At 37.4% G+C, this 27,994-nt stretch overlaps 1 protein-coding gene across 1 annotated transcript in view; it reads right to left on the bottom strand.

The window, feature by feature from the left end:
- The window catches only part of RFX6 (regulatory factor X6), a 56,690-nt gene extending 30,597 nt beyond the window's left edge, over nucleotides 1-26,093 (bottom strand). The window contains exons 1-6 of the mRNA XM_008691174.2: nucleotides 25,871-26,093; nucleotides 25,409-25,565; nucleotides 22,517-22,640; nucleotides 20,820-20,881; nucleotides 9,418-9,495; nucleotides 8,104-8,131 (exon numbers count right to left, since the gene is read on the bottom strand). Coding sequence (XP_008689396.2) covers nucleotides 8,104-8,131; nucleotides 9,418-9,495; nucleotides 20,820-20,881; nucleotides 22,517-22,640; nucleotides 25,409-25,565; nucleotides 25,871-26,093 — 672 coding nt within the window. The remainder of the gene's footprint in view (nucleotides 1-8,103; nucleotides 8,132-9,417; nucleotides 9,496-20,819; nucleotides 20,882-22,516; nucleotides 22,641-25,408; nucleotides 25,566-25,870) is intronic.
- Between the last annotated feature and the right edge of the window lie 1,901 nt (nucleotides 26,094-27,994).

Raw genomic sequence — 27,994 nt, 5'->3', positions numbered from 1 at the left:
AACATCAGCAGGAAGCAAAAGTACCCAAAGAAAAATTTTTAAAATTAAATACGTTGGAAAGGTTAACAATGGTATGCAAAGTTGGTATAAATCAAGTAATAATATGCTGTCTAGAACACGCAGCACAAAAGGAAAGGAATGATTAATAAGCTGGGAAAAAAAGTAAAACATGATCATTTTAATTACACTAATATGTTTGCGATTTTAAAGGCACTAGAATTGGTGCCAGGTCATAGGCCAGCTACAGAGGTGGGGGGGGGGTGTTGGGTGGGGGAGGGTTCCCCTCATCTGATGACTTCAGTTTAGAGGTGGGGGGGGGTGTTGGGTGGGGGAGGGTTCCCCTCATCTGATGACTTCAGTACTCTTGGGTAAACTATTAAAAATCTTATTTCCAAAAGAAAACAAGAAGAAACCTAGACAATATGATTAGAAGGCAAGAGGGTCTGATTTATGAGGAAAGATTAAAGGCTTTAAGCAGCACAGTTTGGCTAAGTGATGACTAAAGGAGAGCATGATAACACTCTGCAAATATTTGCAAAGCATATACCAAGGAGGGAGGATTTGTTATTTATCTTGGTACAAAGTTGTTAAACTGGCCATGAATGGTCGATGTTCAGGAGAAGGAAATTCAGGCTATCAGGGAAACTTCCTGGTTGAAATGTATGAAGTCAAGGGGCTGCCTCCCTAAGAAATAATGGCAACTTCACTACTGGGGCTTAGTTAAAACAAAATTTGCCTCATGCTACAAGATTCACAGGAAAAGAAAGGCTTTCTTTGATCAGGACAAAGTACTGAGTGAGACTAGGTTTTGTTAGTTTTATTCCTGAGGATTAAAGGATTCGGAAACATTCTCTAAGACATTTCTGAAATTTGAACCACTACATTTGTGAATAAAAATTTAAAATAATCAAAATTCATACCACAAACTATAATTAATTACTCTTACCTTCCTCTTCTTGTCTTTTTGTTGTGCTTTTCTTGTTTTTCCATTGTTTGCTTTTATATTATGAATGATTTAAAACTTAGGAAAGGTGTAGATAAAAAGTAATAACTAGCCATGTAGTAACCAACCTAATTGAGACATGACACACTTGAAATATGAAAGCAGCGTCTGTAGCCCTCCCTAATCTTATGCCCTTCCTTCCCCACAAGAAATAATGTTCTTCGTTTAGTTTATATTATTCCTATTTAAACCTTTAGAACTTTATCTCATCTGTAAATTTCTTAAGCAATATATACCATTGCTTTAAAACTGGTACCATACAGTATGTATCCTACATTCAATTAGTTTTTTTTCACTCAACTGTAGGTTTTTGAGATGCATCTAATTTGATTCTTATAGCTATAGTACGTTCATTTCCAAAGCACTGTAGTATTGTGCCCTTGTATAGATATATTAAAATTTATTCTGTCACTGTATCAGAATGGACATTTATTTCCCAGCATTCTGAGGTCACAAACAATACTCCAGTGTGCCTGCTTGTGCACAGTGTGAAGGTTCTCTAGGATTGCAGGCATAAGGTGTGTGCACCTTCACCTTTACTAGTGACTGTCCCTCCTTCCTGAGAGGTCCTTTGCTCCACACTTGTAACAATGCTTATTTTCAGACTTTTTAACTGCTGTTATTCCAATAATAGTGAAATGATTATTCATTATGGTTTTAATTTGCATTTCCCTGATTAACATTTCCCTGGTTAAGTGGAGCCCTTTTCATATGTTTATGGGCAAGAATGGTATTCTTGACCATATGTTATGAACCCTGGTCAATCAGAAGGGGCTCCATGAACACCAATACTATTTCCAGTTACTCTTTCTCATCTTGCATGAATTGCATGTTCATATAGCATGCTCTATTTCTTTTGGGTTGTCTTTTTATCGTGGAGTCAAATATTTTACATATTCAAAAACAGTGCTGTCCGACAGAACTTTCTGTGATGATGAAAATGTTCTATGTCTGCACTGTCCAATACCATATATGGACTTGAAGTGTAGCTAATGTGACAGAGAAACTCAGTATTTTATGTAATTAACAGCTACATGGAACTAGTAGCTACTATATTGTACCGCATAGTTATACGTATTAATCCTGTCACTCATCTATGACATATAAATATCCAATTTTATTTACATATTTGAGGCCATATATACATATATTTGCATTTGTGTCCTCTTTTCTTCCTAATTAACATTTTTCCATGTCATTAAAAAAGACTCTTAATAAATGAAATAATATTCAGTCCCATAAAAGTCCTGTAAATGATGTAACCATTTCTTTATTAGTAATAATTTAGGTTGCACACAGTTTTTCACAATAACCAATTACGATTTTTGCATGATATTTTGTAAGCATTTTCTTTTACTTCTTATGTGAGATTCATACAAAAGTGAACCTGTGGGAGAAAGAGTATGAACACTTTAAAGACCTGATACAGACCTTCCAACTATTTTCCAGGGGGTTTGTTCAATGTTCACCAGAAGGATATGAAAGAGCTTATCTCACCAGACCTTCACCAACATCATAATAATTTCTTAATATTTGATAGCTATATAATTTAAATTTTTTTTTGATTATTTGGCAGTCCATTTTTTCATGCATTTATTGGCTTTTTTTTCCTTATGTGTATTTTCTATTCATGTCTTTTACTCTTTCCTGTTGTCTTCATATTTTTCTATAAATTGATAGGATTTCCTTATTGGTAGAAATATCATCCCATTGTCATATTTGCTCAAACTATTTTCTCCAGTCTTTTTTTGACTTCAATTTTTTTTTAATTTTTTTAATTTTTATTTTTTAGATTTTATTTATTTCTGAGAGAGAGAGGGTACAAGCAGGGGGAGCAGCAGGCAGAGGAAGAAGCAGGCTTCCCACTGAGCAAGGAGCCCGATGTGGGACTCAATCCCAGGATCCTGGGATCATGACCTGAGCAGAAGGCAGACGCTTAACCGACTGAGCCACCCAGGTGTTCTGACTTCAAATTTTATATATGATGCTTTTGATACAAAGGAGTTTTCAATTTCTCCATTTTATATTTTTCCTTTGAAATTTCTTAAATTGTTTTCATCTTAGAAAATCATTCCCCATCCAGAAATGAAGTAGATACAAATGTTCCCTTCTAGGTATTGTTTTTACATTCAATAATTTGTATGAAATTCATACAAAGCATGAGGTATAAACTTTTTTTCCAAAATAGCCCATTTTCTAACATTATGCAAAAAGAATTTTATTTATTTATTTGGTACTACATCTTCCTCCAAAAGGGACTTAAGACAATTCGCTGAAAAAAATTTTTTTTCTTCTTCATTGGTTGTAATGTCTCTATCATGCATTAAATTCTTATGTAAATGAGGGTCTTTTTTCAGGTATCTAATCTCTTTTCTAGATTTGTTCCACTTACAGCTGAGTCCATATCATAGTGTCATAATATTTTGATATCTGCCAGACAGGTCCCTTTTGGCTATTTTTGCTTACATTTCTCTTAATTATTACTTTCTGTATATTATTCTAGATCAAGTGTGCAGCCATTTTAATCATTTCCAAAAATTAGTTACCCACTCAAAATTTTATTGGAGTATTATATGTCTAAATTAATTTAGGAAGAATTGGTACATTTATAATACCTAGCATAACTATCCAGGCATGTGGTATGCCTTTTCACTTAAAATTTCCATTTAAAGAGGTCTCTGCACAGTGAAGGAAACAATCAACAGAACTAAAAGGCAAGCTACTGAATGGGAGAAAATATTTGCACCCAAAGAACAAATAATCCAATCAAGAAATGGGCAGAAGACATGAATAGACATTTCTCCAAAGAAGACATACAGATGGCCAACAGACACATGAAAAGATGCTCAACAGCTCTCATCCTCGGGGAAATACAAATCAAAACTACAATGAGATACCACCTCACACCTGTCAGAATGGCTAAAATCAACAAAACAAGAAACAGCAAGCATTGTTGAGGATCTGGAGAAAAAAACGCTTTGCACTATTGGTAGCAATGCAAACTGGTGCCGCCACTGGAAAACTGTATGGAGGTTCTTCAAAAAATTAAAAATAGAACTACCTTACTATCCAGGAATTGCACTACCATTTATCCCAAAAATTCAAAAACAGTAATTCAAAGGGATACATGCACCTTTATTTACAATAGCCAAACTATGAAAACAGCCCAAGTGTCAATCAATAGATGAATGGATAAAGAAGATGTGATATATATATTATATATCACATATATATGTGTGATATTTATGTGGTACATATATATGTGATATAATATAATATATATTAGATTATTATTCAGCCATTAAAAAAGAATGAAGTCTTGCCATTTACAACAGCGTGGATTGAGTTAGTATAATGCTGAGCAAAACTGAGTCAGTCAGAAAACGACAAATACCATATGATCTCACTCTTCTGTGGAATTTAAGAAACAAAACAAATGAGCAAAGGAACAAAAAGGAGAGAGAAACAAATCAAGAAAGAGACTCTCAACCATAGAGAGCAACGGGATGGTTACCAGCCAGGAGGTAGGTGGGAGGATGGGGGAATTAGGGGATGGGGATTAAAGAGTACACTTATCATGATAAAAAAAAATAGTTTTAAAAAATAAATTAAATTTTCTTTTATGCTTGTATTCTTTTTTTCAAATAAGGAATACGCTTCTCTTATCGTGGTTGCTCCTAAATATTTTCCATTTCTGCTGGTTCCTTTCTTGTTTTTCATAGAGTCTGTTCCCACCTCTCTTAGTAGGGAATCTGTGAGAAAATTAAGTCCTACAGGAAAGGATTTGAATGACTGCTCTCAGAATCTTCCAAAGGATGGCATTTAGCCAATAACGTTCTATATGCCTAAAGGAACTGCTCCTTACATACCTACAATCCTTACATACAATGAGTCCCTTGGGCTATATCTCTGTGGGCATCCTGATTGAGAAGACCTGGGACTTTCTTTAAGCTCTTTAAACTCTTCTTCCCCCATGACTTTTACTCACTACAGATGACTTAACTGACTAATAATACCTCAGAGAGAAATATAAAACCACCAAACTACCTCAATTTCCTGCCACAAAATCTACAAATCTACTTGTATCTGAATTTAACCCTTTCCTCTTCCTGTTTAATGAGAGAAGTGTTCCTTCTCTCTAGAGCCACCTCCTCCACTCTGAAGCTCTTCCCTGGACTCTCAGCTTTCCCCTCTCTTTTATATCTCCAGTTTCTACTCTTTACTGGATCTGTTTTACCAACATAAGAATGATAGTCTAATCATCCTTCAAAACTAAATTTCAAGTCCTCCTCCAACTATCACCCTCAACTTGACTAAATTTTCTACATTCACTGATACTTCCCACTCATTTCACAAACCAATCAAACCCCAGCTCTCCACTGAAAATGTTCTTCCTAAAGTCATTAATTCTCTCCACTTAACTAATACTATAGATCTTTTTCAGCCCTTATCTTGATGGCCTTTTAGCGCCATTTTATAGCAGTAACCATTCCCTTCTGTTGAAAGCATTCTTTTCTCTTGCTTCTGTGCCACTAAATTCACCTCCTTCTCTTCTTACCTCTTCGGTTCTCCTCAATTATCTTACTGACCCTTATCTTTCTTCCCCATTTTTCTCAACTCTTTCCTCATGGTCTCTTCTGTTATCATTTGGGTTTTTCCCTAGACACTTGTATCCATTACCATGGCTTCAATCCCCATCAAAGTAAATGTCTAGTTCAGTCCTCGGTTCCAGTCACATATATCTAGCTGCCCACTTCAGATTGATACAGGATATTTCACAAGCACATCGAATATGAGGAGTCCCAAATTGAGTTCATTATCTTTCTATTCTTTCTACCTGCTTCTTTTCCAATATTTCCTAGCTAAAATCAGTCACTTCTTTCCATCCCTAGAGCTGTTATCCTAGTCCAGATATTCTCTCACCCAGACTTATGCATATATCTATAACACGACATTCCTCTTGCTTGCCTTCGCATATGCCAATGGTTGACATTTGGTAACATCAGAGGCATTTTTGGTTGTCACAAGGGGGGGGGGATGTGGAATCTGGTGAATAGAAACCAGAGACACTGTGATGTGGCTAAACATCCTGCAATGCACAGGACATGAACCACAGCACAGAATTACATCGCCCAAAATGCCAGTAACACCAAGTCTGAGAAAGCCTAACCTATGTTGTTCCATCTATTCTATCCACTGGTCCTCTCTTCCCCAACTCCACTCCTCCAAACTCCCACTTATTCTCAGTTCTTGCCTTAAATGTCACTTCCTCTGGGAAATGTCCTTAACCACTGCAACTAGGTTAACACCCATGACACCCTTCGTAATTACATATAATTACTTTTAAAGACATATTTTGCTGCTACACTGTAAAAGAGCAAATCTGTCCATTCACTGTTTGTCCCCTAGTACCTGTAACTCCGTATACCTGTTGATTAATATCTTGCCCTATTTCTATTTAAAAAATAGAACTTTATTCAGAATTTTTTAAAAAGCAAAACCACTCTTGTATATTAGCAAAGCTAACGCCTATTTTCCCTACCTCACAGTTACTAATGTTCAAATGAACTGAAGTATATGTGGGTTTACAGTGAAAGTCTCGTGTCCTGAGCAAACTCTGGTGGTTGATCACCTCAGCTACAAAATAATTTTTTTTACTTTCAACTTTGTTAGACAAATATTCTGTTATCGTTTTTAAAAGTATTTAGAGTAGTTCTGAGCCTTTAGAAAGCCCTCGTGTTCATTGCTATAATCCTCATCATAACGATACTCTATTATTGTTTCAGGTGTCTGGAAATATAGGCCGTGTAGCCTAACGAAAATATTTTATTTTAAATTTACTAACAAAATCTATGCCTGAATTTGTAGTGGACTCTTCTAAGAAGGGAACAGAACATTTGAGAAACATTTTTTCTTTTATTCTGAGAAGTGAGCCTCGCTGTACACATGTTGTAGCAGCTGATGGCTCCCTGGTACCACCAACCTCATCAAAGGGTAGAAAGAACACCTGAGAGAAATTACTTAAATTCCCTATTGACATAAACTTCAGTCAACTGAAGTGTATTTCTAAGTCAATATTTTTGCACTTTCGCAATTGTTTATCTAATAAAGAGCTATTATTTCATTGATAAAAAGAGCAATCTAGAGGATTTTATTATGTAATTAGCCATTAACTGTATTAAAAGCACTGGTGGGAAGAAATTGGTCATTTCAAAGGGTTGGGGGCTTTATATTATTTCTTAAGATAATATGCTTGCATCATTTCACCAAACTAATGGGGTTACAATTTACCTCAGGTTCAGATTTACCACACAACACATTGTCATGTGCCCTTAGTTCTGTGGCACCTCTTTTTAATGATTAGATAACTTGAGGATAATGAAGGCCTTATCGTGTGCCTAATTAGCCATGCAGTCCCTAATGGTAGTCTAACTCATTTAGATAAAGGCAGTTTGCTGATCGGTCCCTTGGTTGGGGGTGGGAGAGGGAGGGGAGTCCAGGGAGAAAGTGTGTGTGTGTGTGTGTGTGTGTGTGTGTGTGTGTGTGTGTGTGCTAGAGACACATACCCTTTTTCCCTTGCTCCCACATCCGCCAATCACCCATCTCCACATTGCAGAAGAGATCAGCAAACTGACTACACACACACACACACACACACACACACACACACACAGTGGTTCAAACAGACCACAGCGTAACATCTGGGCTTCGTGATTAGTATTAAAGGTTTTGTCTAAATGGGTATATGCCAAATACCAATTCCTTCCAGATCCCCAGCTTTAGGCTTTCTCTTTATATTTCAATGGAAATTTCTTAGATCAGTAATGGTCTTTTTTTGCAATCTCTTAAGTATCTGATTTTAGGTAAGAATAATTGAAAAATTACCCCTCCTAGGCTAATTGGAAATTCTTCAGTAGGTCCATGTAAAGCAACATCAGTTGCCCCAAATCTAACTTAGCTCTGTCTGAAGTTCTCAATCATTCAACGGGCTCCTCGTAAATTAACATTTGTATATTTGCCAACAAGGATGGTTAGCACTTATCACTCAGTTTGTGGTACGTATTATGGCAGACACAAAATAGAAATGAAATAATTCTTACCTCGTTCTTCAGCTTGCTTCCAGAAAACCTTAAAAATCAGTACATTTTTCCATTAGTTAAAATATAAATATACAATTATAGCAAACAAAGAAATGCAGGGAATTGCAAAAGTGGAGACTTCATATCATGATTAGTGAAATAAACCTGGAGAAATCTGTTTGATTTTCAGAGACCCACACATCCTTCTCAATTTAATTAAAAAATAAGTTATTAAGGGAAAGTAAAATGAAGAATATTTAAGGAAGTCAGATAGGATTGGAGGCAAGCAAAGTACACTTCATATGAAATAGTCATTTTTGTTCCAGCCTATACGTTCACTGTACAGTGAGTTTGGCCAGTAAGCCACCATTACTTTCTTTACCATGTCTGAGTTCATCTTAGCATGACTCAGGTCATGCTAGGTGACTAAATGACTAGGTCATTTTAGGTGACTAAAATGATTTTTTTATACATGTTACTTTACTTTTCAAATTCATTTATTCCTCTGTGAGCTAAGAGCAGCTCTTGGTAAATCATACCATAAGGCAATCTCAGATGCAGATTTAATTATTCGGAGCTCCAGTATTTAAAAAATAATAATTGTATAGTATCACTGGTTTTGTTGGATGTCACCCCACTTATTCATGACCTCCTCTTGATAGCTAAGGGTAGATTAGAGAGGTGTGTTCTTTATATTCATTTGTGGTTTTCCTTTCATATGCACTCAAACAGGTCAATAGCTTTAACTCACTTAAGGCAAGCTGGTATTCAAAGTATGTATTATTAGACATGATTTATAATAAACTTTTCATCTCTGTAAGGTGCTGATCAAGCACACAGATTTTTATTATATTTAATTTTAGTAGGCTCCACACCCAGTGTGGGGCTTGAACTCAGGACCCTGAGACCAAGAGTCGCGTGCTCTATCAAGTGAACCAGCCAGACACCCCAAGCACATAGATTTTTAAAACAGCTTATCTCCTGGGGGAAAAAAAATACATTTTCTGCCTTTATTTGATTGAATCCAGCCTGAAAACAGACTCAGCCTTAGGAGTAAATACTAATTTAAAAGCAATTCTGCTTCCTTGATTTCTCCTTTTCATCTCTCTGGGACACCTTGTTCACTATTCTTTTCTCATTAATGACTGCAAATTATATAAACTGCCCAGGAATCTAGACCACATCATTGTAAATGCCCATACAAAGTTGAAATTAAGGTCTGATGCTTTAAAGAAAACATTTCAATAAGCAAAAGGAGAAAGTCTTTTATTCTATTGCTATTACGCATAGTTAAAGAAATGCAGAGAACTTGTCTTGAAGAAAGTAGAACTCTACCTTGTCAGGCCCTTTCCAGAATAAACCGAATGGTAATATGCACTGCTCTCCTTGATACCAATCCCATAATAATGATACCTGCAGCAAGGACAGAAACGGGTTCTGTGTTAATGAAGGAGTTATTTGAAGGGGAAAAGGAGACTAAAGGATAGTTGAGGGAAGCCACAAGTAAGAACTGCAACTCCTTGATCACCTTCCTTTCCTGATTTTTTTTCAAGTAGCACCTTAATGTGTTAAATACCTCTGATGATCATTAGTCCTACATATGGTCATATTTCTGGCTCTAGGATTAAAAAAGGAGAGCCGCCTACCGCCCATCCCCTGTCACCCCCTAACAAATAAGGTTTCAAAAACCAAACATTTGTCAATGTAGGCATTTAAATGTAGCCACTTAAATTTGTAAATGTCAGCACTGGCTCCAAGTAGACCAAGTATCTATCTGCAAATTGTTGATTCAATTTGAATGTAGTCAATTGAACAAAAATAAATGATAGGTTTCCTTTATAGGATATTTACTGGATGGAGAAAATAGCATGACATTGCATGGAGGAAGATATCAATGTCATGCATAGGAATATATATGAAACATGCGATCTTTCAAAAGTTATTTTCCTCATGAGAAAGGAGAAGCCCAATTCGCTGTCATTTTCACTCCAAACTTTTGTGCAACAATGAGGGGAAAGCTATATCATGAATCAACAGAAATATGAAACATAGAATGTAACAGTGTTACAAATAATTTGTTATAAATGTGTCTATGGACCCTGAGCCACAGACAAGTATAGCCTTTCATTAGTTCTCAGGCTACAGCATGTTCTCCTAAGCTGCAGACTTCTGACTTACTCCAAACCCAAGTACAAACGCTACAACGATTATACAAAAGCTCATCAAATAGTGGGGATTTAAGAAGAGTGGCCAACGCCTGCTAACTTCCGTCTCCCCTCCCCTTCCCCACCCCTCACCTATGCAGCAGCAGCACCTGCTTGGCTACCTATTGTTTCCATTTGCATTCATCTAAAACCAGGCAAGGAATGAAATAAAAGCAAATAAGGGGGTTTCCAGTGGACTTCAGTGTAACCATATTTAAAATTTCATTACTTAGCATCATCATCTGAGTTTAAAGCGGACAAGACAGTGAAGGATCTGTTTCAAGGCCCCTTTTCTGATCTAGCGAGAAAGAAAAAAACTTGGCACAGCAAGTCCACCATGAAACATTTTCCAGGCCCAGGGCAAGAGTACAAATGAAAGCCCAATACCATATATCTAAATATTTCAATATAAATCAAGCTAAAAAACTGCTCAATAAAATACCCCTGTTCTCCTATCTTGACAATTTACCTCCATAATGATCTGGTAGGTGGGTTTGAATTTAGAATTCTTCCACGTGTGAACGTGGTGGGAGAAGAGCCAGCCTCAACCCTTCTCTTCCCAGGCCCTGCTCTTTTGTTCACTGCGAGGAGCCTCTTGTCAACACACAGCCTCCGTGTCCAAGATCAATCCAACTCCCCAGCCACCACCACCAAAGAGCTACTACCTCGGGGTCACCTCTTACGTCTATGTATACTGGCGGGGCACAGCACCCTTCTCAGGATGGATGGGGGAAGAGTCCCACGTGGGAGGGAGAAGGCATGCCTGGGGCTGTTTGGACAGAGAATTCTGGGGGCCCAGGGACCTGCAATGTGGGCTAGAAGGAGAATGTGGCTTTCGGTGGGCACATTTACTCACACTATGGACTCCTTGTCTCCTGGGGAGGAGAACAGTGGGAGGAGGGCCAGTATAGAGCCTCTTGAAGTGTAATGCCCAGTAATGCCCAGGGATGGGTTCTCTCCCATTAAACGAGTCACCTCTAAGGATCTCTAATGCTTCTCAACGTGGAGAGGAAAGAGTTTTTTAATATGAAAACAAAAAACTAAATATATTACAGTAAATGTTTTCAGAAAGAGGTGTTATATTTGAGAAATGGTAAGGAGAGAGGATCAAGGTAAATGGAGATATTTTAGGATTACTGAGGACTGGGAACGAGTTTTCCAAAACAAGGGCAATAAGCAGTCTGTTAACTTGAACAGAGAAAGTTTATAACTGCTCCCGTCTTACAGTATAGAAAATACTCCCATAGCAGATGAGGAGAAAAGAACCGCTAACATATACTGGAACAAAAGGGGAAATGAAGGAACGACAAAATGATGGAAACTCCAAAATATGGACATGGCTTAAGGCTCCAGTGAGAAACTAAAAGAAGGACGCTTATTTAAGTCGCAAAGACCTTACCAAAAGCAGCTATATTAACAGAAAAAGATAAGGGAAATGCCTAAAAACCACACACAAGAAAGAGCAGATTCAGATGTTATTAGGCCAAGTATATCAGAATTAGTTAATGAGCCTAAACGTCTGAAATAAGTATTAATATTTTCTTGATTGAATTTTGGAACAGAGATACCAGAGGGAATGTCTTTGTATTAGAAGAAATAAAGCAAGGGATGTTTGAGAACTAAAGTGCGGATTACAATGGAAACACATTGTAATTTCATATTCTCTGGCAAAGTTTTCCAATTATTCTGCAGACGCCAGAGCTTAAGTAACTATATTTTAGCCACTTGCTGAAGTAATATATGTTAAGCATTGCTTTAAAAGTTGATCGTTTTCTTTTATTAGAACTTTGATCCTCTTGCTTCTCCTCCATAATCCTTTTTTCAACATGCAGATAATAGATTATACCATGGTAAGGTGATTCATCACGCAGATTTGAGAAGAAATTACATTGCCTGGTGGTAGGTAAAAATCATAGGACAAGTCAAAAGGATAAGCAGGAGTTCAACAAATACTAGAAGACATACTGCACCTTGACTACTATGCTAGATGTCAATACTACGACAAAACAGACATGGGAAATCAGGTCAGGAATGTGCTTCTGAATTACAACCTTGTTCGTGGCATCCTGAACCAGACCACTTGTCCATCACAGAACGGTGACCACATTGACCAATACTAAGGCACATTTTACTTCCATTTTTTAAAATCACCTTATGGCCACTTTTTGTAAAAACTGCAACATTCTTTAGGACTCAATAATACTGACTAATATGAATTTGTAATTTTTTCGTACTTATGACTTTTAAGGAAAGGGTATTCTCATGGCACAATTCATTTGTCCCTTATTTTTCTAAAATGACTGTATTATTTTGCCCCCTCCTTTCCAATCATTAGGGAAAAATATCTTTAAAAACAGAAGTATGTAATGCTTCCAACTACATTCAGAGTCAAGATTCTATATTTTACTGCCCCCCCACCCCGACCCCAGCAAAAGAAAATCTTTTTAAAATAGTGTAAAGATTTCATGTATTTATTTTTGCAAGAGAGAGAGCAAGCTTGAGCACGAGCAGGGGGGAAGGAAGCAGACTCTCTGCTGAGAAGGGAGCCCAACATGGGACTTGATCCCAGGACCCTGTGATCATGACCTGAGCCAAAGGCAGATGCTTAACTGAGCCACCCAGGTGCCCTAAAATACTGTATTTTATTCACGGGCCAAACATAAATAACACTATCTCCCAGACACAACTAAGCACGCTCTCTTTCAATTGGCCATGTAGCCTCCATACTCGAGAAGCAAAAGATACTTATATCTTTTATATAATTTTTTTCTCTCAATTTTGTTTGTAACTAGAAATTCCTAAATGAAGATGTTTTGAATAGGTTTGCACTCAGCATAAACACTCCCTCTTCTAGCTCAGCATGAATCATATTAAGCATTGAAAACTAACAGGAATCGCTAAGACTTATACCACTGATCTGGATTTTTCATATTTGATAATCCATGTATAAACAAAGACTCCTAGAATTTAAACTCCTTATAATAGGAAATCAATAAACATTTGTTGAATAAATAAATAACAAGGAAAAAGTTAAAAACAACAATGTGTCATAAAGAAAACTTTCTAAACAGGAATTTTTCGATTAAGGCCATGCATCTAGCGTCCAATACTTAAATATATGAGCATAATTTTAAATTTGGTAGAGATTAAAGAATTTCTTGTCTAACATGATATAAGGAAATACACTAACTCCTTTACCCCTGCCAGAGCACTGCATAAACTTATCTATTACTGTCACAATTACTTGCTCTCCATAAATAGCGTGTTTTTTTCTCCCAGGCACCCTTAACTTGGTTGAGTTCTTCATTGGGAATGCTCTTCCTCCTTTGTGTCCTCATTTCTTATTTATACCTCAAGGCATAGCTTTTAATGCATGAAGCTTGCCTGGTTTCTCAGACAAATCTAATCTCTCTGTCCTTTAAACTTCTCTCTTGGTCATTTATCCTAGATAGCTTTATACCTCATAGCACTGGTGTGTGTACATGGCTAACCATAAGGTTTAGAGGACAGGAACTGGATCTTTTCCTTCATTGATTCCCTCCTTAGAAATTACTATATAGAAAAATCCTCACTTACTGGAGGATGAATCAATGTCTCCTGCTAGAAATTCAGACACTTATAAAACACAAATTCCCTTAAAGCCAACAGTTTCAATAACTGCCTCATAGCACTATGCATTTGCAGGTCACCAATAAAATACTGGGGTTGTATAGCTAAATAATGTATACAAAGGGCATGAAATCAGTGCACTTAAGTAGGAAGATTGTTGCCAGAAATATGAATCTTAATATTTTGCAATGACCATTGTCATGCTTTAGCACTTTCATATCTAGTTTCTTCTGGAACCAATAAAATAAATAATCTTTCCCCCTTAATCTTCCTTTTAGTACCTAGTCTACTAGGTACATGTTATCACTTGAGTGATGATTTAATGTTTTTGAGAACAGAGAAGAGATAATAAATGAGCAGCTCTGTCTTCCCAACAGCTAAAGGTAAACCTCATAAAACTAAGGAGAGTAATTTCATGCAAAGTATACATGGATTTTTCATCTCAGGCCCAACATTTTACAACATTATTTTACTGTTAATATATTCCCCTAAAATAAACCTTGCTAGGAAATATTTGCCAGAAATATTCTAGTACAACAAAGACATATGGTTGGTGCATGTCAAATAAAAAAGTAAGGTCTGCGTAAGTGTGTGCTAACTAGTTATTTTAGTTTATACACCACTACCCAACGCTGATTCTGTAGGTTACTCTGAATAAAGATTCCCAAGCATTTCACAGTTCTTTCTCTCTATATGGTTCTTGTCCATTTTTATTTAAAAAGATATACGATTAATGCTTAAAAATCCTTATGTTTGCATAATACAAGGATCTTTGTGATTATCTAACAAGTTGTGTTCATTCATTGGTGTCAACTGACTTTTTAGCCTTATATCAAATGACAGATACCATTTACATTTTAGTAATAAAGATTTATTAGTTAGTTTTTATCTCCACATTTTAAAGTGAACATGATATAAAATATAAAAGATTTTTAACAGGACAAATGAAATTATCGCTGCTCTTACGACCAAAATATTTACATTGTGTCTAACATTTTTCTTCACTTGCTGATAAACTTCTACTTGCCCCTATAGTTCTTCTTTTCCAGTTCAGTCATTATATAGAATTCCTGAAACATATGTTTCCACTGCGCTAGTAGCCCTGATGTTAGTTTACACTACACAAATGATCACTGATAAGGAAATGATGGGATTAAGCTGTTCGGGACTTGCAATAACTTACTACGATAAGAGCAGCTGCCATATCAGTTTTATTAACCCACTAAATCACTACTAATAAATAAGATAATAGCTTTTGTCCATCATGTCTGAAAACCAAGATTCAACTGATCAAAGTCTACAAAGAAATTAAAATGTAACTTCAGATCAAACAGTCTACGGTGTACATGAAATCTACATGGTGGTCTCCAACTGTGTTCTCCCTTATTCTTCTGAGCTATTCTGAGCAAGGGGGAGAAACAGGTCCTTTTTCTTCATCACTATATCCCTATGGCCTAGTCAGCACCAGGACACTCAATAAAATGCTCATTAAATAAATGAATATTAGTAGTGAGAGTTTTTTGATAGCACATACCTTATCCCATTATTTGCATCTTAAAAGCTCTTTAGCACCATGCTTTGTACACTGATAAAAATATGAATGGCTTGATTATTGATATAATCCATTCATGACATGAAATAGGCAAAAATTATTTTTCATTAGATACTCTTTTGTGCCTATCTGATTTTGCTTCACCGTTACTTTTTCATCCAGATTTGAAAATATTGCACAGAAGAAAAAATCAGGTGTTTATTTGGGCATGGGTAGTAAAACAAAGAGAAGACAGCAAAAAACTCAAAAGCCAAGTCAGTTTTTATCTTGGTTTTGTGAATGTGCAGTCTGCCACTGGGGCTTCTTGACTGGGAGGGGCTGGCGACTGTGAAGGAAAGGACAGAGAGCAGAGCTTTGTCCCTGTAAACTCGCTGGCTTTGTCCCCAAGGCTCACTCACGTTAGATGTTCTGGAACAAGGCTTCCAGCTGTTAACCTTTAAAGACCTTTTTCCCATAACCGTCAGCAGCAATGGCTTCTTATGTAGAACATGAGACGGGTCCGTGGAAACAAATTATTCAATTTTTAATTGTTTCTAATTTTTACAGTGTGTGATATCTGGTGATCTGTGATATCTATCCAATTCTGTCCATTTGGATTTTTTCTTTGCTTTTAATGTATCTCTTTTCTATATTTTGTCTCTTCCTTTTGGTTGAATAAATTTTTGCCTCATTTTATTTAGTTAAACTTTTTCATCTTTCACTTTCGTGAGGGAAGGAAGTAGCACCTGCAGAAATGTGTAGTGAGGACTAATCATTTTAATACCCAGTTATGTCAGAACTTAGAGAAACAGAACCTGAAAATAGACACTAAATTCCCTCTATTTTTAGATCCTACTAATCGATCACCTCTTCATCACAAAGATAAGTGTTTCCCCAGCTATTGGATTTTACACAGGGACTAAAATTTGAAGGGGTTCCATGAACCCTAAAGGCATATAAGGGCAGTTTTAGAAACAGTGGTGCTATCTTGTGCCCAGAATACAGAAGAACCTTTTGAGTTAATCATGATCTAAAATAAATTCTGTCTGAAGGATTCAAATGAAATGACTGGACATACTGTAGCTATTCTATGACATTTGGGCAAAAATTGAGAGTTTATGTTTTTAAATAACCATCATTAAGCAGTTATATAATATTAACATATGTTAATATATGATCCACAGAAGTCAAAATAAATTAATACTAAGTTTATTTATATTTTTGAAATAATTCAATAAATATTTACTGATAGTATGTTGAAGGCACTAGAATAAACACCACTGCAATAAAATAGGTTTTGCAAAATTAATGGTAAAATTTGGAGAAATTATAGATTTCTCTTTCTCCAAAGTATTCTTACTTCTTCATTTATATTTCTGTGTTTCACCAATTGTTCATGTTTCTATAGACATGACAATATTTTTCATAAGATGTAGATTTTTGAAATATTAACTAGCCATTAGAAATGGTGATTGTAAAGATAATATACCAACATAGAGAAATGTTTAGGACAAAAATTGAAAGCAAAAAGCAAAAGTGTGGTTCTGCCACAAATTTGCTTTTATATAAAACATAAATATCTCTAAATAAATATAAAATAATTTAAAATGCCTTATGATTGAGGCTTCAGAAAATATTAGCCCTTTAAGATTGCCTGGGTGGCTCAGTCGGTTAAGGATCTGCCTTCTCCTCAGGTCGGGGTCCAGGATCCCGAAGCTCCCGCATCGAGGTTCCCTGCTCAGTGGGGAATTTGCTTCTCCCTCTCTCTCTGCCCCCCCCACTTGTGCTCTTTCTCTCTCTCTCCTTCAAATAAATAAATAAATAAATAAATAAATCTTTAAAAAAAAAAAAAAGAAAAGAAAACATGGGTGCCTGGGTGGCTCAGTCGTTAAGCGTCTGCCTTCTGCTCAGGTCATGATCCCAGGGTCCTGGGATCGAGCCCTCCATTGGGCTCCCTGCTCCACTGGGAACCTGCTTCTTCCTCTCCCTCTCCCCCTGCTTGTGTTGCCTCTCTCGCTGACTGTCTCTCTCTCTGTCAAATAAATAAATAAAATCTTTTAAAAAAATAAAAAATAAATAAAATTTAAAAAAGAAAACAGCTCTTTGAAGAAGAATCTAATATATTTATAAGTTTTTAAAACAGATTAGGCAAAAAATGAAATATATACCTGAAAAAATCAAAAGTTCAATTAAATAATTATTTTGTTGATATGACTGATAGCAGAAAAAAATAGGTTCACTCATTGACAAAGCACAAACTTCAGAGTCAGATAAACTTTGATTTAAATGCCAACACTGTGATTTTACAGTGTGTGTGTGGCGTTGGGCAAGTCAAGAATCTTTGAACTACAGTCTTCTCCTTTGTAAAGCACAGTACTTCCAATCTTGTATCGTCATTGTAAGGATTTGAGAGTGTGTGGTTGTGCGTGTGCTTGTGTGTGTGTGCTCAGTAAGTAATAACTTTTAATTGCATTGCTGATTTTTGGATGCACTGAGAGATGCATTTCATATTATTAAAGACAGTCAGTTTGAAAGATACTCATTTCTCCATCCATTCCTATACTTTACCTCATTTAATTCTCACAACAAACCTGTACGACAGATACTATATACCCTATTTACTGATGAAACACTGAAGGATTCACCTGGTGTCGCACAGTGGCTATATGTGGGAGTAATGGGATTAAAGCTTAGAATTGTCCAACTCTAAACTGCATGCTCCTAACTCTAGGCAACTCTTCGAAATAAATAAAGATGGGAAACTACCTGGCTAAGAATAATCCCATCAAAACATTGCCAGTTCCAAGATACGCAAACTCTACATCTCCCCGTATCTATCAACATACTTACCTTTCCTATGGAAAATGTCTTTTCCCCCAGGATATCATAATACCATGAATATAACAGGCAAGTTATAAAAAGCAAATGGCATATCAGGAAAGTAGAAAAAAATTCAAATTATTAATGCTTCGCTCTTGGGCACATCTGCTCTTAGATATCAAACAAACTGCCTGAAGTTACCACGTGTTGTTACATAAACCTCAACACTGGAGCCTCACAGTGTCACAATGGACAGGGTTAATGATTCATCCCTAATCCTAAAGGCTCCTTCTAGGATTAATTGACTTTCTCTGCAGTCTACCTGCCTGCCCTCTTGTAGATCCCGTGAGAGGATTTCTCCACATTGCTTTGCCTCTTTTTCTGCTATCTATCTACGTCAAACACTCTCTGATCTTTCCTCCACCTGCGCAATTCAGTAGGAATCAAATCCAGTAGAAATCAGCCAGTTAAATTGATTCAACTTTGAAAAACAAGTCCTGACGTGGTTAGAAGGGAAGAACCAATTTAGTCGTTTTCAATCTGGCATTTCATTCCTCCTTCTCAGACCTCAGGTTGTTAACATTAACAGGAATCAATTAAATAAGTATTAACTGATCATCGATTATGTAGTCGACAAGCGAAAGGATATGAAAATGAATGAGACAAACTTTCTATCCTCAAAATATTATCTTTTGAGGGGAAGAGTTAAGTTAATTTCATAATAAGATAGTAGCAATGAACTGCTGGGAGGGTACAAAGAAAGAGCCTACAAGAAATCAAGAGGCAAGTAAAAATTCAAAAGAAGAGGGAGCTCATGAGACATTCTTTTCAAGAGATAAGCTTTCAACCTACCTGCAGGGGAAAGGGTATTTTCCATGGAGGCAGATAGCATAAACAAACGAATGGTATTTGACGATGATATAGAGGTTACTGGGCCCTAATTTCATGGAAGCACAGGCTACAGGCTGAAAAGTGAGAAGATGATGAGGTAAGCAAATGGTTTGCGACTAAATCGTAATGGGCCTTGAACGCCAAAGTGAGAAAAATTTGCCATGAGCTGGTAAAAGTTTCTGAGCATGAGTGAGATATGACTGGAAACTTCAGAAGGTCAGTTTGGAACAGTTGTACTGAATGGACTGGAAAGACAGAGTGAAGGCCAGATTATGAAAGTGAGAATGGACAGAGACCAATTCAAGAGAATTCATAAAGTAAGATTTATTCTTTTCGGAAAGTTGCTAAGGCTGAGCCATGCACCAGGGTGGCTCCTAGTCACGCGTGAGTATTGATCAGTTGAAATGTGACTAATCTGAGTTGAGATGAGCAATCGGTATAAAATACACCCTGGAGCTCAAACACTTAGCAGGGGAAAAAGGAATGGAAAATATCTCAATAATTTTCATTTTGATTACTTGGTGAAATGACAATGTTTGGGATATATTGGATTAAATAAAACATAAGAATCAAATAACATCTGTTCCTTTTTACATTTTTAATGTGGCTACTAGAAACATTGGAATTACACATGTGGCTGCGTTATATTCCATTGGGCAAAGCTGGACTAGATGTTAGGGCAGAAGAAGCACTGACTAAACTAGCAAACGAACGGGGGAAGAGGGAAGAGGACTTAGCGGTCCTGTGCCAGAGAAACCACAGGAGACACTTAACACACTGATTTATCTCAAGAGGGCTCTGTCATCAGGTTCACACACTAGATGGGTGCCAAGGAAGATGACTAATGGTAAAAGTGAGCCATGGAGCTGCTGTCCAGGTAAAGACACGGGCTAGGACACAGGCATGTGAACAATGGCAAGGGAAGTGAGCCGAGCTACTCTTTCAAGGAACAGCAACGAGAAGCAAAACAACAGAGCAACTGTGAAGAGTATAGCAGGTTTGAGATGATTTTATTTTTATCAGCCTGAAAGAGACCTGAATATGTTTGTAGGCAGAAGGAAAGGGAATGGTGCAAACACAGCAGACAGAGGCAATCATGGATGAATTAGAACCTGTAACTGGGGGTCCTACCGAGATTGCCACAAGAGACAAGCTGAAGCTATTAAGAGAGAGAACTTACTTTATGTTTCTATGTACATGAAGAGATGACCAAAGAAGTCATTTGTGCAGGTCATTTGTCTTGAACGGAAGAGAAGAGGATATTAAGAAGTCATCATCTGGGACAGAAACCCAGAGGAAAAACCTGAATCATACTTCAACTCCTGGCTTTGGCCTTGCCTTTCAGAGCACTGTGCGTTCCACCTGACGGCTCACTTAGCCATACACACTCTGCTTTCCTGACACTGGTGCCTTTGCTAGTGGCTTTAAGATTATGACAATGATTCATTTAAATTATTTTATTGGAAGAAATAATATATTACGATTTTGCTTCTTAAACATTATTCTAAAATCCACTTTTTTTTTTCTTCTTAGTTCTTATGGTTGGTAAAAATCTGCTTCATCAAGAAGACAATACCTGCTTCCACTCACTGATAAAGACAACCCTTATTTTACATGCGTCAGTTCTCACGTACAGCGTATCATATGCACAGGTCAGATATATGCTCATCAGTGGGTCTTACTTTGAGTGGCCTCTTGTTCCAAGTCGCCGAGTTGTCAAGAGGGGAAATTTCTGGCGAATTGTCTAAAAAGAAAGTCAATGACTTTAGTTTTTAGGAAGTGTGTGGTTCTGTTGCAAGCAACTTGTAAACAATTAATTGGAGAAAGTAAATGTTAGACTTTGAGTAAATGTTTGGTCTGGAAGAGGTAATATCATCCATATACCGTATTGATAAGCAGTAATACATCAGCAGAGGGGGGAAGATACTTTGTTGACGGCATCATCCTACTGCTCTTGTCTCAATTTCCAAAGTGGATCATACCAATATCTGCTTTTGCTTAATGTGACTACCAAAGCAATTGTTATCTTACTTACGTACTTAAAGGAAAAATTTAAGTATCTTTATAATAATTTTACCCAGAGATTGGCCACAATTAAATCTCCATCTCCAACCCTGAGAGAACACAGGAAACTTTCTCTCCCTTACCAGATCTTCACAGCAGTGTTTTAAATTTTTTCTTTTCTATGTTCCTTTCTCTAAAATTTGCTAAAAATTAGTATTAGTGATTAAAGAACGAAATCTTTTCTACATGAAACGGGAAACTATATGATCTCCTAAGGGCTTCATATCAAGCTTCCTGTACATGTTCATTTCTTGGGGATGGGTTCTGTAGTTTTAATCAGATTCTCAAGGTGTTCCATGACTCCCCAGACAGTTAAGACAGCTGCCATAAGGTGGACTTATTAAATAGCAGTGAATAGCAAGGGAGTGAACTGAGTTTTGAAAATGTGAAGTGCTTTCAGAAGGTCTCACAACAAATTAGTGAGTCACTGTCTAGGCCAGAACCTAAATCATGGGATTATCATGCAGCATATTACACTGACCCCCAAAAGCAGGTAGGTTTTCAAAATAAATTTATAAATTATTTTATTTCCAAAAACTGAGAAGCCAGACTGTAGTATTCATTATTTTCTGGACAATGAGTCCCTCTACAGGTTAGAATTTGGATTTCAGTTTACATGAGATGCAATGTTTGAGGCTTAGGCTTCCTATAGTTTTTCTACGCGATCCTAGGTTCTTAAGATTCTCAAAATAAGATCAACATACATAAATATAGTAATGCCAATTCTATAGATTCCCATCCTAACCATACAAGTTGGGCAGAAAGGAATGTTTTTAAATGAGCAATATTTAATCAGTCTTCTCACAACATCTTGGAGTTGCGGGTGTAAACACACTCAGAGTGAAATGGAGAATCAAGGGAAATATTTATGAAAGAAAGTAAAAATCCATTAAAAACCCATACACTTGGACTAGCTAAACAGTAGCCACAATTACCACTTGCATCAATGAGATACTTGTCACCTCCATGTAATTTTGCTTCTCAATATAGGCCATAGCATACTTTTTAACATATTCCTCTTTGAAGGGAAATGTCACTGCTCAAAAGGGGCTTCCTTTAATGTCATGTGAAATCTTCTGATAGCCAGGGTTCTAATATTCAAAACATAAGTTAGTTCAAGGTAAAACCTATAGTAGGTAAAATCAAGATAAAACATACAGTAGTTCCAAATACATCTGTAAGAAATTTCCTTTGTGCTTGTGAAACAAATTTCTTAACATTCTGTAAGAAAACTTGCTCAGTTGAATGTGTTTCCACACCGTCTACCTGACATGACTTTCGTTATAAAGTGGTGTAGCCAACATGTGTCATTTACCTTTCCAAAGGTGGCTGCACAGGCTGGCTCCAATTTCTCTTTCCTGCAGAAATCTAAATAGTGTGCATAAAGGATGCACCGTGGTAAGCAGACTCCTTCACATACGATGTAATTCTCTTCAAGCCTAAAAAAAAAAAAAAAAAAAAGCAAAAAATTCGGTCAGTCCTTTTCTTTATTTCTCCTTTCCTTTTCCCTTTCACACTGGTTTAATGACTGTTTTGAATACAAACTCTATATAAATGAATTCATGAGCAGAGATGAGTAGACTTGCTTTATTCCGGTTATTATTAAAAGTCAGATCACAAGAACTAATGTTAGAAGAGCAACAGCCCCAGTGAACACCTGTTAGTGCAGTTAAAATACCATGCTGAACATAATACCACTCCTGCCTGGTCTACATCCCAAAGAACAGGTCTTACTTCTATGGAAATCCTCACTATTCATCATGGTTTGTCCCATGAGATACAAATGGGAATGGTGAAATTGAAAAGGATGTTTATTTAAGGCTATTCTCAACCCTAAAGGGCTGCCAGGTTGTAGGCCAGCAAATGCCTACAATCCCTAACCATCATTCACAAACTAGTTCTGAACCCTAAATGGTTAGGAAAGCATGATGATGCATTTATTTGCAAAATACCTAAGAGTAAACTCACTTCACTTAAGTCTGAAATGGTACTGATCTATTTCTCCCCCTATACCTTTTCCTGTCATCGGTACTATAACTACCTAAACCATACCATACACTTGAAAACATAATATACGTCTCTAGAGACGTTTCCAAATATGACATATATAAATTCAACTCTGTTATAAATATAATTATGTAAATTTTGAAAATTTAGACATAATTCTATTTAACTTGAATGTCTACAATCACAATTAAACACAATTTAAATAAATGTGTTAATATATATTTAAGTGTTACAAATATTCGAACAGCAATCAAGAACTCAGAATTGTAGATTGTATTCCCACTTTTCCTAACAATTCAGCGTGTGATTTTGACTAAAATTTATGTATGCCTATTTGATGTATAGTAAAATTATAATTATTCCTACACAGGAACAATGCAATATAGAGTATGCATTCAGATTAAAATTGAGTGCAACTATCTAAGATCTCTGATTTAACATATTCCCAGGACACAGGAGATAAAAGCTAAAAGAGATGTTCATCAGATATAAAGCATCAAATGTCCATTTTTCTGTGAAGAAGGAAAAAGAAAGAACCAAAACCCAGTAAGATTTGCATCCATAAAACCAAACACCTAGCTGACAGTTGAAAACTGGAGTTACTTAGCCAGATTTTTCACTTTAATTTTCAGCTCTACACAACCTTACGGGAAAATTCTCAAAATACAAATAACTCACTTCATTTTTTAAAAAATATACATAAGGCTCTTTTTTAGGAAAAAGTGTGGAAAATTCAAACAAAAATTACAGCATTTTTTTATTTCAAAAAATATGAAAATCACTAAGCAAACATTCAACTATTTAAAAATTATATTTTAATGGCATGCATAAAACGTCAACTGTTCACCTGCTGTTTTGATGTTGTTGTAGGCATTGTCATTATCTCCAAAATACTGAATAATCCCAGCCATGAGTACAATGTTAATTTGGGGTATGATATTTTTTTCCTTTAATTATAATGCAATCATATTTATAAAATAAAAAAGCAAGTTTGTTTCTACTCACTTGATTTGAACTGAAAAACTGGAAGTGATCATTCAACAGCTTTCCATAATATATCTTTAATCAACACTTCTGCCCCAATTATCCTAATAAAATAGTTGTATCCTGAATATTCCAGATAATTAACTCAAATATTTACTGCTCCAGTGTATTTTTAACCAGTAAGTGTGACAACGACTTCAATAGTTAAGCCACAACCTTAGAAGAATATTTGGTTTATATTTCAAATATTTGAAAAGGTTTAGGTATATAATCATAAAAATTTAGTACATGCAAATTGTAACTCAAATAACTGAAAATAAAATTTACTAGGATTTTTGGTAGTTTTTTAGATATTATTTTTTCTGTTGTATTTTTCTAAGGTTTAGATCATACTTTACACATGAACATATTATACAACTAATCAATGAATAGACCTTTTTAATTATTTGCTTGTTATTTGTAATTCAGGAGGAAATTTATATCCCTATTTCTTCATAGTATGTGGGAAAGCTTCGAGTTTTTACTTTAGATCCCTCTTCCTTTTAGATAATATTACAAAATACTCTCTATATGTAGAAAGCCTACTGGTAAACTTTTGGTTTTAAAAGATTTTCCACAAAATCCAATTCATGATATTTCACTATAATAAATCATATATGACAGGAGCTATAAAAATAGTTGAACATTTATTTAAGGTAATAGTAATATTTTAACTGATTTTTCTATGTCTTCTAGTTCCAACGTATTTCACCTAATGATCAATACACAATTATTAATTTGCCCTCATATGGGTAAAAACAATATTAAGATCCTTCCTCCTTATAAGTTGGAAGAATCGTGTTTTATAAACACAAAACTACCAAATAACAAATATATAAGGACCAAACTGATTGTTTGTTAAGCAAACAAGTCATAAAAACATGCATTATTGCTGACATCTGAGAAAATTACAGTTTGGGTCAATAATGAACAAAGTGATGGGTTTTGTATTGCAGATCATTTTTCATCAATACCGGAATATGTCTCCATACCAAATATTCAGGGAAAGAAAACAGATAAATTTCCTATTAGGAATTTAAACTCCCCTTTAAAAGTTTGCAAGAGAAGCTAATTGAGAAAAGCAGATTCTGAAGATACTTTTTTTTTTTTTTTTTTTTGAAGATACTGACTTTTAAGACTCAACAGGTGCTGAAAGGTACCCCTGTGGGAGTCTTACCACTGCAGGGTGAGCTGAGTCTGCTTCTTTTTATCCTTCATCATCTGCGTGATGGTTTTTTTCTGAGAGAGGTGTAGATCGGCCTCTTTGGTTTTGCTGTCGTGACTCTCTCCATCCTCTTCTTCAGAGGAAAAGCTCCCGTTGCTTAAATGCATTTCTGATTGATTGCAAGTTGAAAGGATGATAAAGAAAATCAGAAGGTAAAATCAATTAAGCAATCTCGAAAGGTACCCTAGCGTCAAACGCGGTGGTCTAAGGGGGCAGGGGTGAGAGGAGAACCGTGCAAAACCCCTTAGAGTTCATTTCTAGTGGACAAACATTTTCCTGGGGAAACTACAAAGCTCTGAAGTGAACATTCTACGTAGATGTCATGTTTGCGGTGTGTTTACTTTTATTATTGGATGCCCTTCTTAGAATTCGTCCGCTTCCCAGTCGCAGCCCCCGCGGGGGCAGAGCACTCACCGGATTTAACTCCCACCGGCAGCTCCGGGTGTTCCCCTCTCTCCGCGCTGCCCCGCGCGCCCCCGGGCTGCGCTTCAGCCGCCAGGTACACCCTTTCCTCGGGGTAAAGGAGCAAGCCTTTGCCCAACAGCTGCACGCAGCACTCCTCCTGGGCCTCAGGGGAAAGTTGGGGCGAAGGCTGCGCCGGCAGGAAGGCGTCTTCCAGCACCGGGACCTTGGCCATCCTCCTGGCCGCGGGAGACCTGGGCACCCGCCGCTCGGCCGGCGCCCGCGGAGCCCAGAGCCCGGCGCGGGGCGGGGCGGGGCGGGGCTGGGGACCTGCGGCCGCGGGGGCGGGGGCGGAGGCCGCAGGCTCCCCAGCCCCGGGGCGTCGCGGAGACTGAAGGCCGAGCCCTGGGACAGCTCAGACCTGGGGACGGTGTGGGCCGAGGCGGGACTGCCCTTCTCCACCTGTCTGAGGTACGGGCAGATAGATGCTCAACTCGGAACTCACTTCCCCACCTGCTCCCGTCTGGCCGGGAGTCCCATTTCCCACACCTTAACCCTTCTTTCCTCCCTTTCTCACATCTTGCGCTGGGCTGGAGGACACTTTCCACACCCAAAGTTCCCAGAAAGATCGGCGAAAACCCCCTCTCTTGTCCGAGGGAAGAGCGGCTGCAACCGTCCCCATCCCTAGTCTCTTCAGACACAAACGACGCCCCGGCCCGGCAGCCTCGATTCCGCGAAGCCAGGCAGAGGAGGACCCTGAGCACCGCTCAGTCTCTGCAACCCTGAGCCGGGTTTATTTATTCTCGGATTAATCGTAGGGGTTGGCGACGGCTCTTCTCAGAAACTTGGGGACAGACGCCATTGCATCACCCGCGTGTCCAGACTGCCCTGCTCGCGGGTGCACACGGGCTCAGAATCCCAGGCCTCGCCTCTTTCGAGGATTTAGCCTTCAACCGTAGAGGAAACGATTCATTTTCTCCCTGCAGTATTTTGTGACTTAAAGCATCCTTCACTATTCCTCATCTGCCATACCTAGGGGTAGTGCAATGGACGTTTGTCGAGATGAAGAATGAAATCTCCGTATTTCATTTCCAATCCAAAATGACAAGAGAGTCATGTGGGGCGCAAAAAATGATAATTTGTGCTCCCTTTAAGAAGGAGAAGACAGTAGAGAGTTGGGGTGTGTGTTGCCTGACTGCCACATAATCTTTCTTTCCATCTTCTGTTCTTTTGACAAATATGTCCTGTGCTTACTGTATGCCTAGTGCTCCCCAAAAAAGCAAGGAATCTGCTTTGGTTCACAGTGCCTCACCACAATCCAGCAACCTGCGTCTTCTTATGGAGCACCAAAACGAGAAATCACCCCTGAATTTGAATTTAATATTAAACTACATTACATCAAAAGTTTACTTAGGAAAAACAAAATGGGACTCATGGTGATGGATGGCTGAAGGGTGAATTATAGAGAAGAGTAATATAATCTAAGAGCATTACCCTGCTTAAGCAGCCGAGATTATGGATGTATTTGAACCTTTCCTTGTTTTTAGCACCACTTGTTGGGAAAGGCATCACTTTGCTGTCAAAGGTTTTCTCCCTACCTGGTACCTCCAGCAGCTGGGTCCAGGCTGGGGCCACGCACCCGTCCATGTACCCAAAGGTGGGAGGCTATTACCCACTCCCCTCCCCCAGGGAGAACTTTGTCTATCAGTCTCCTTCATGCAGTTCCCCAAAAGCACCAGAACTTTCTCAGTCCATGGAACTTAGCTCTACAGGTTTAGAATGTTCGCCTTTATAGAGACACCCTCAGACTCATTCTGTAAAAGTTCCAGTGATTAACTATGTGTACACAAAAAGACCACTACGTATATCACATAATCAGAAAAAAATATTCAGGAAAATTCTTGAAAATTCTTCTTGAAGTTTTAAAAAATACTGACCACTTGCTATCCAGGCTAATTGTGTGTGTGTGTGTGTGTGTGTGTGTGTGTGTAAGTCATATAGACACTAAATGAATATCTGGCAATTATCCAGTTGAATTGATCAATGGAAACACAAACCAAGCTCATTTAATGCCCTAAGTGAACTTTTTGCCTTAATTTTAAGTAAACCATCTGCCTAATAAAATAACATTTCAGC

The sequence above is a fragment of the Ursus maritimus genome, unplaced genomic scaffold (assembly GCF_017311325.1).
Source record: "Ursus maritimus isolate PB19 unplaced genomic scaffold, ASM1731132v1 scaffold_13, whole genome shotgun sequence".
NCBI classification, from domain to species: Eukaryota; Metazoa; Chordata; class Mammalia; order Carnivora; family Ursidae; genus Ursus; species Ursus maritimus.
Note: the sequence above shows the minus strand (reverse complement) of the source record. Positions and strands in the feature narration are given on the sequence as shown.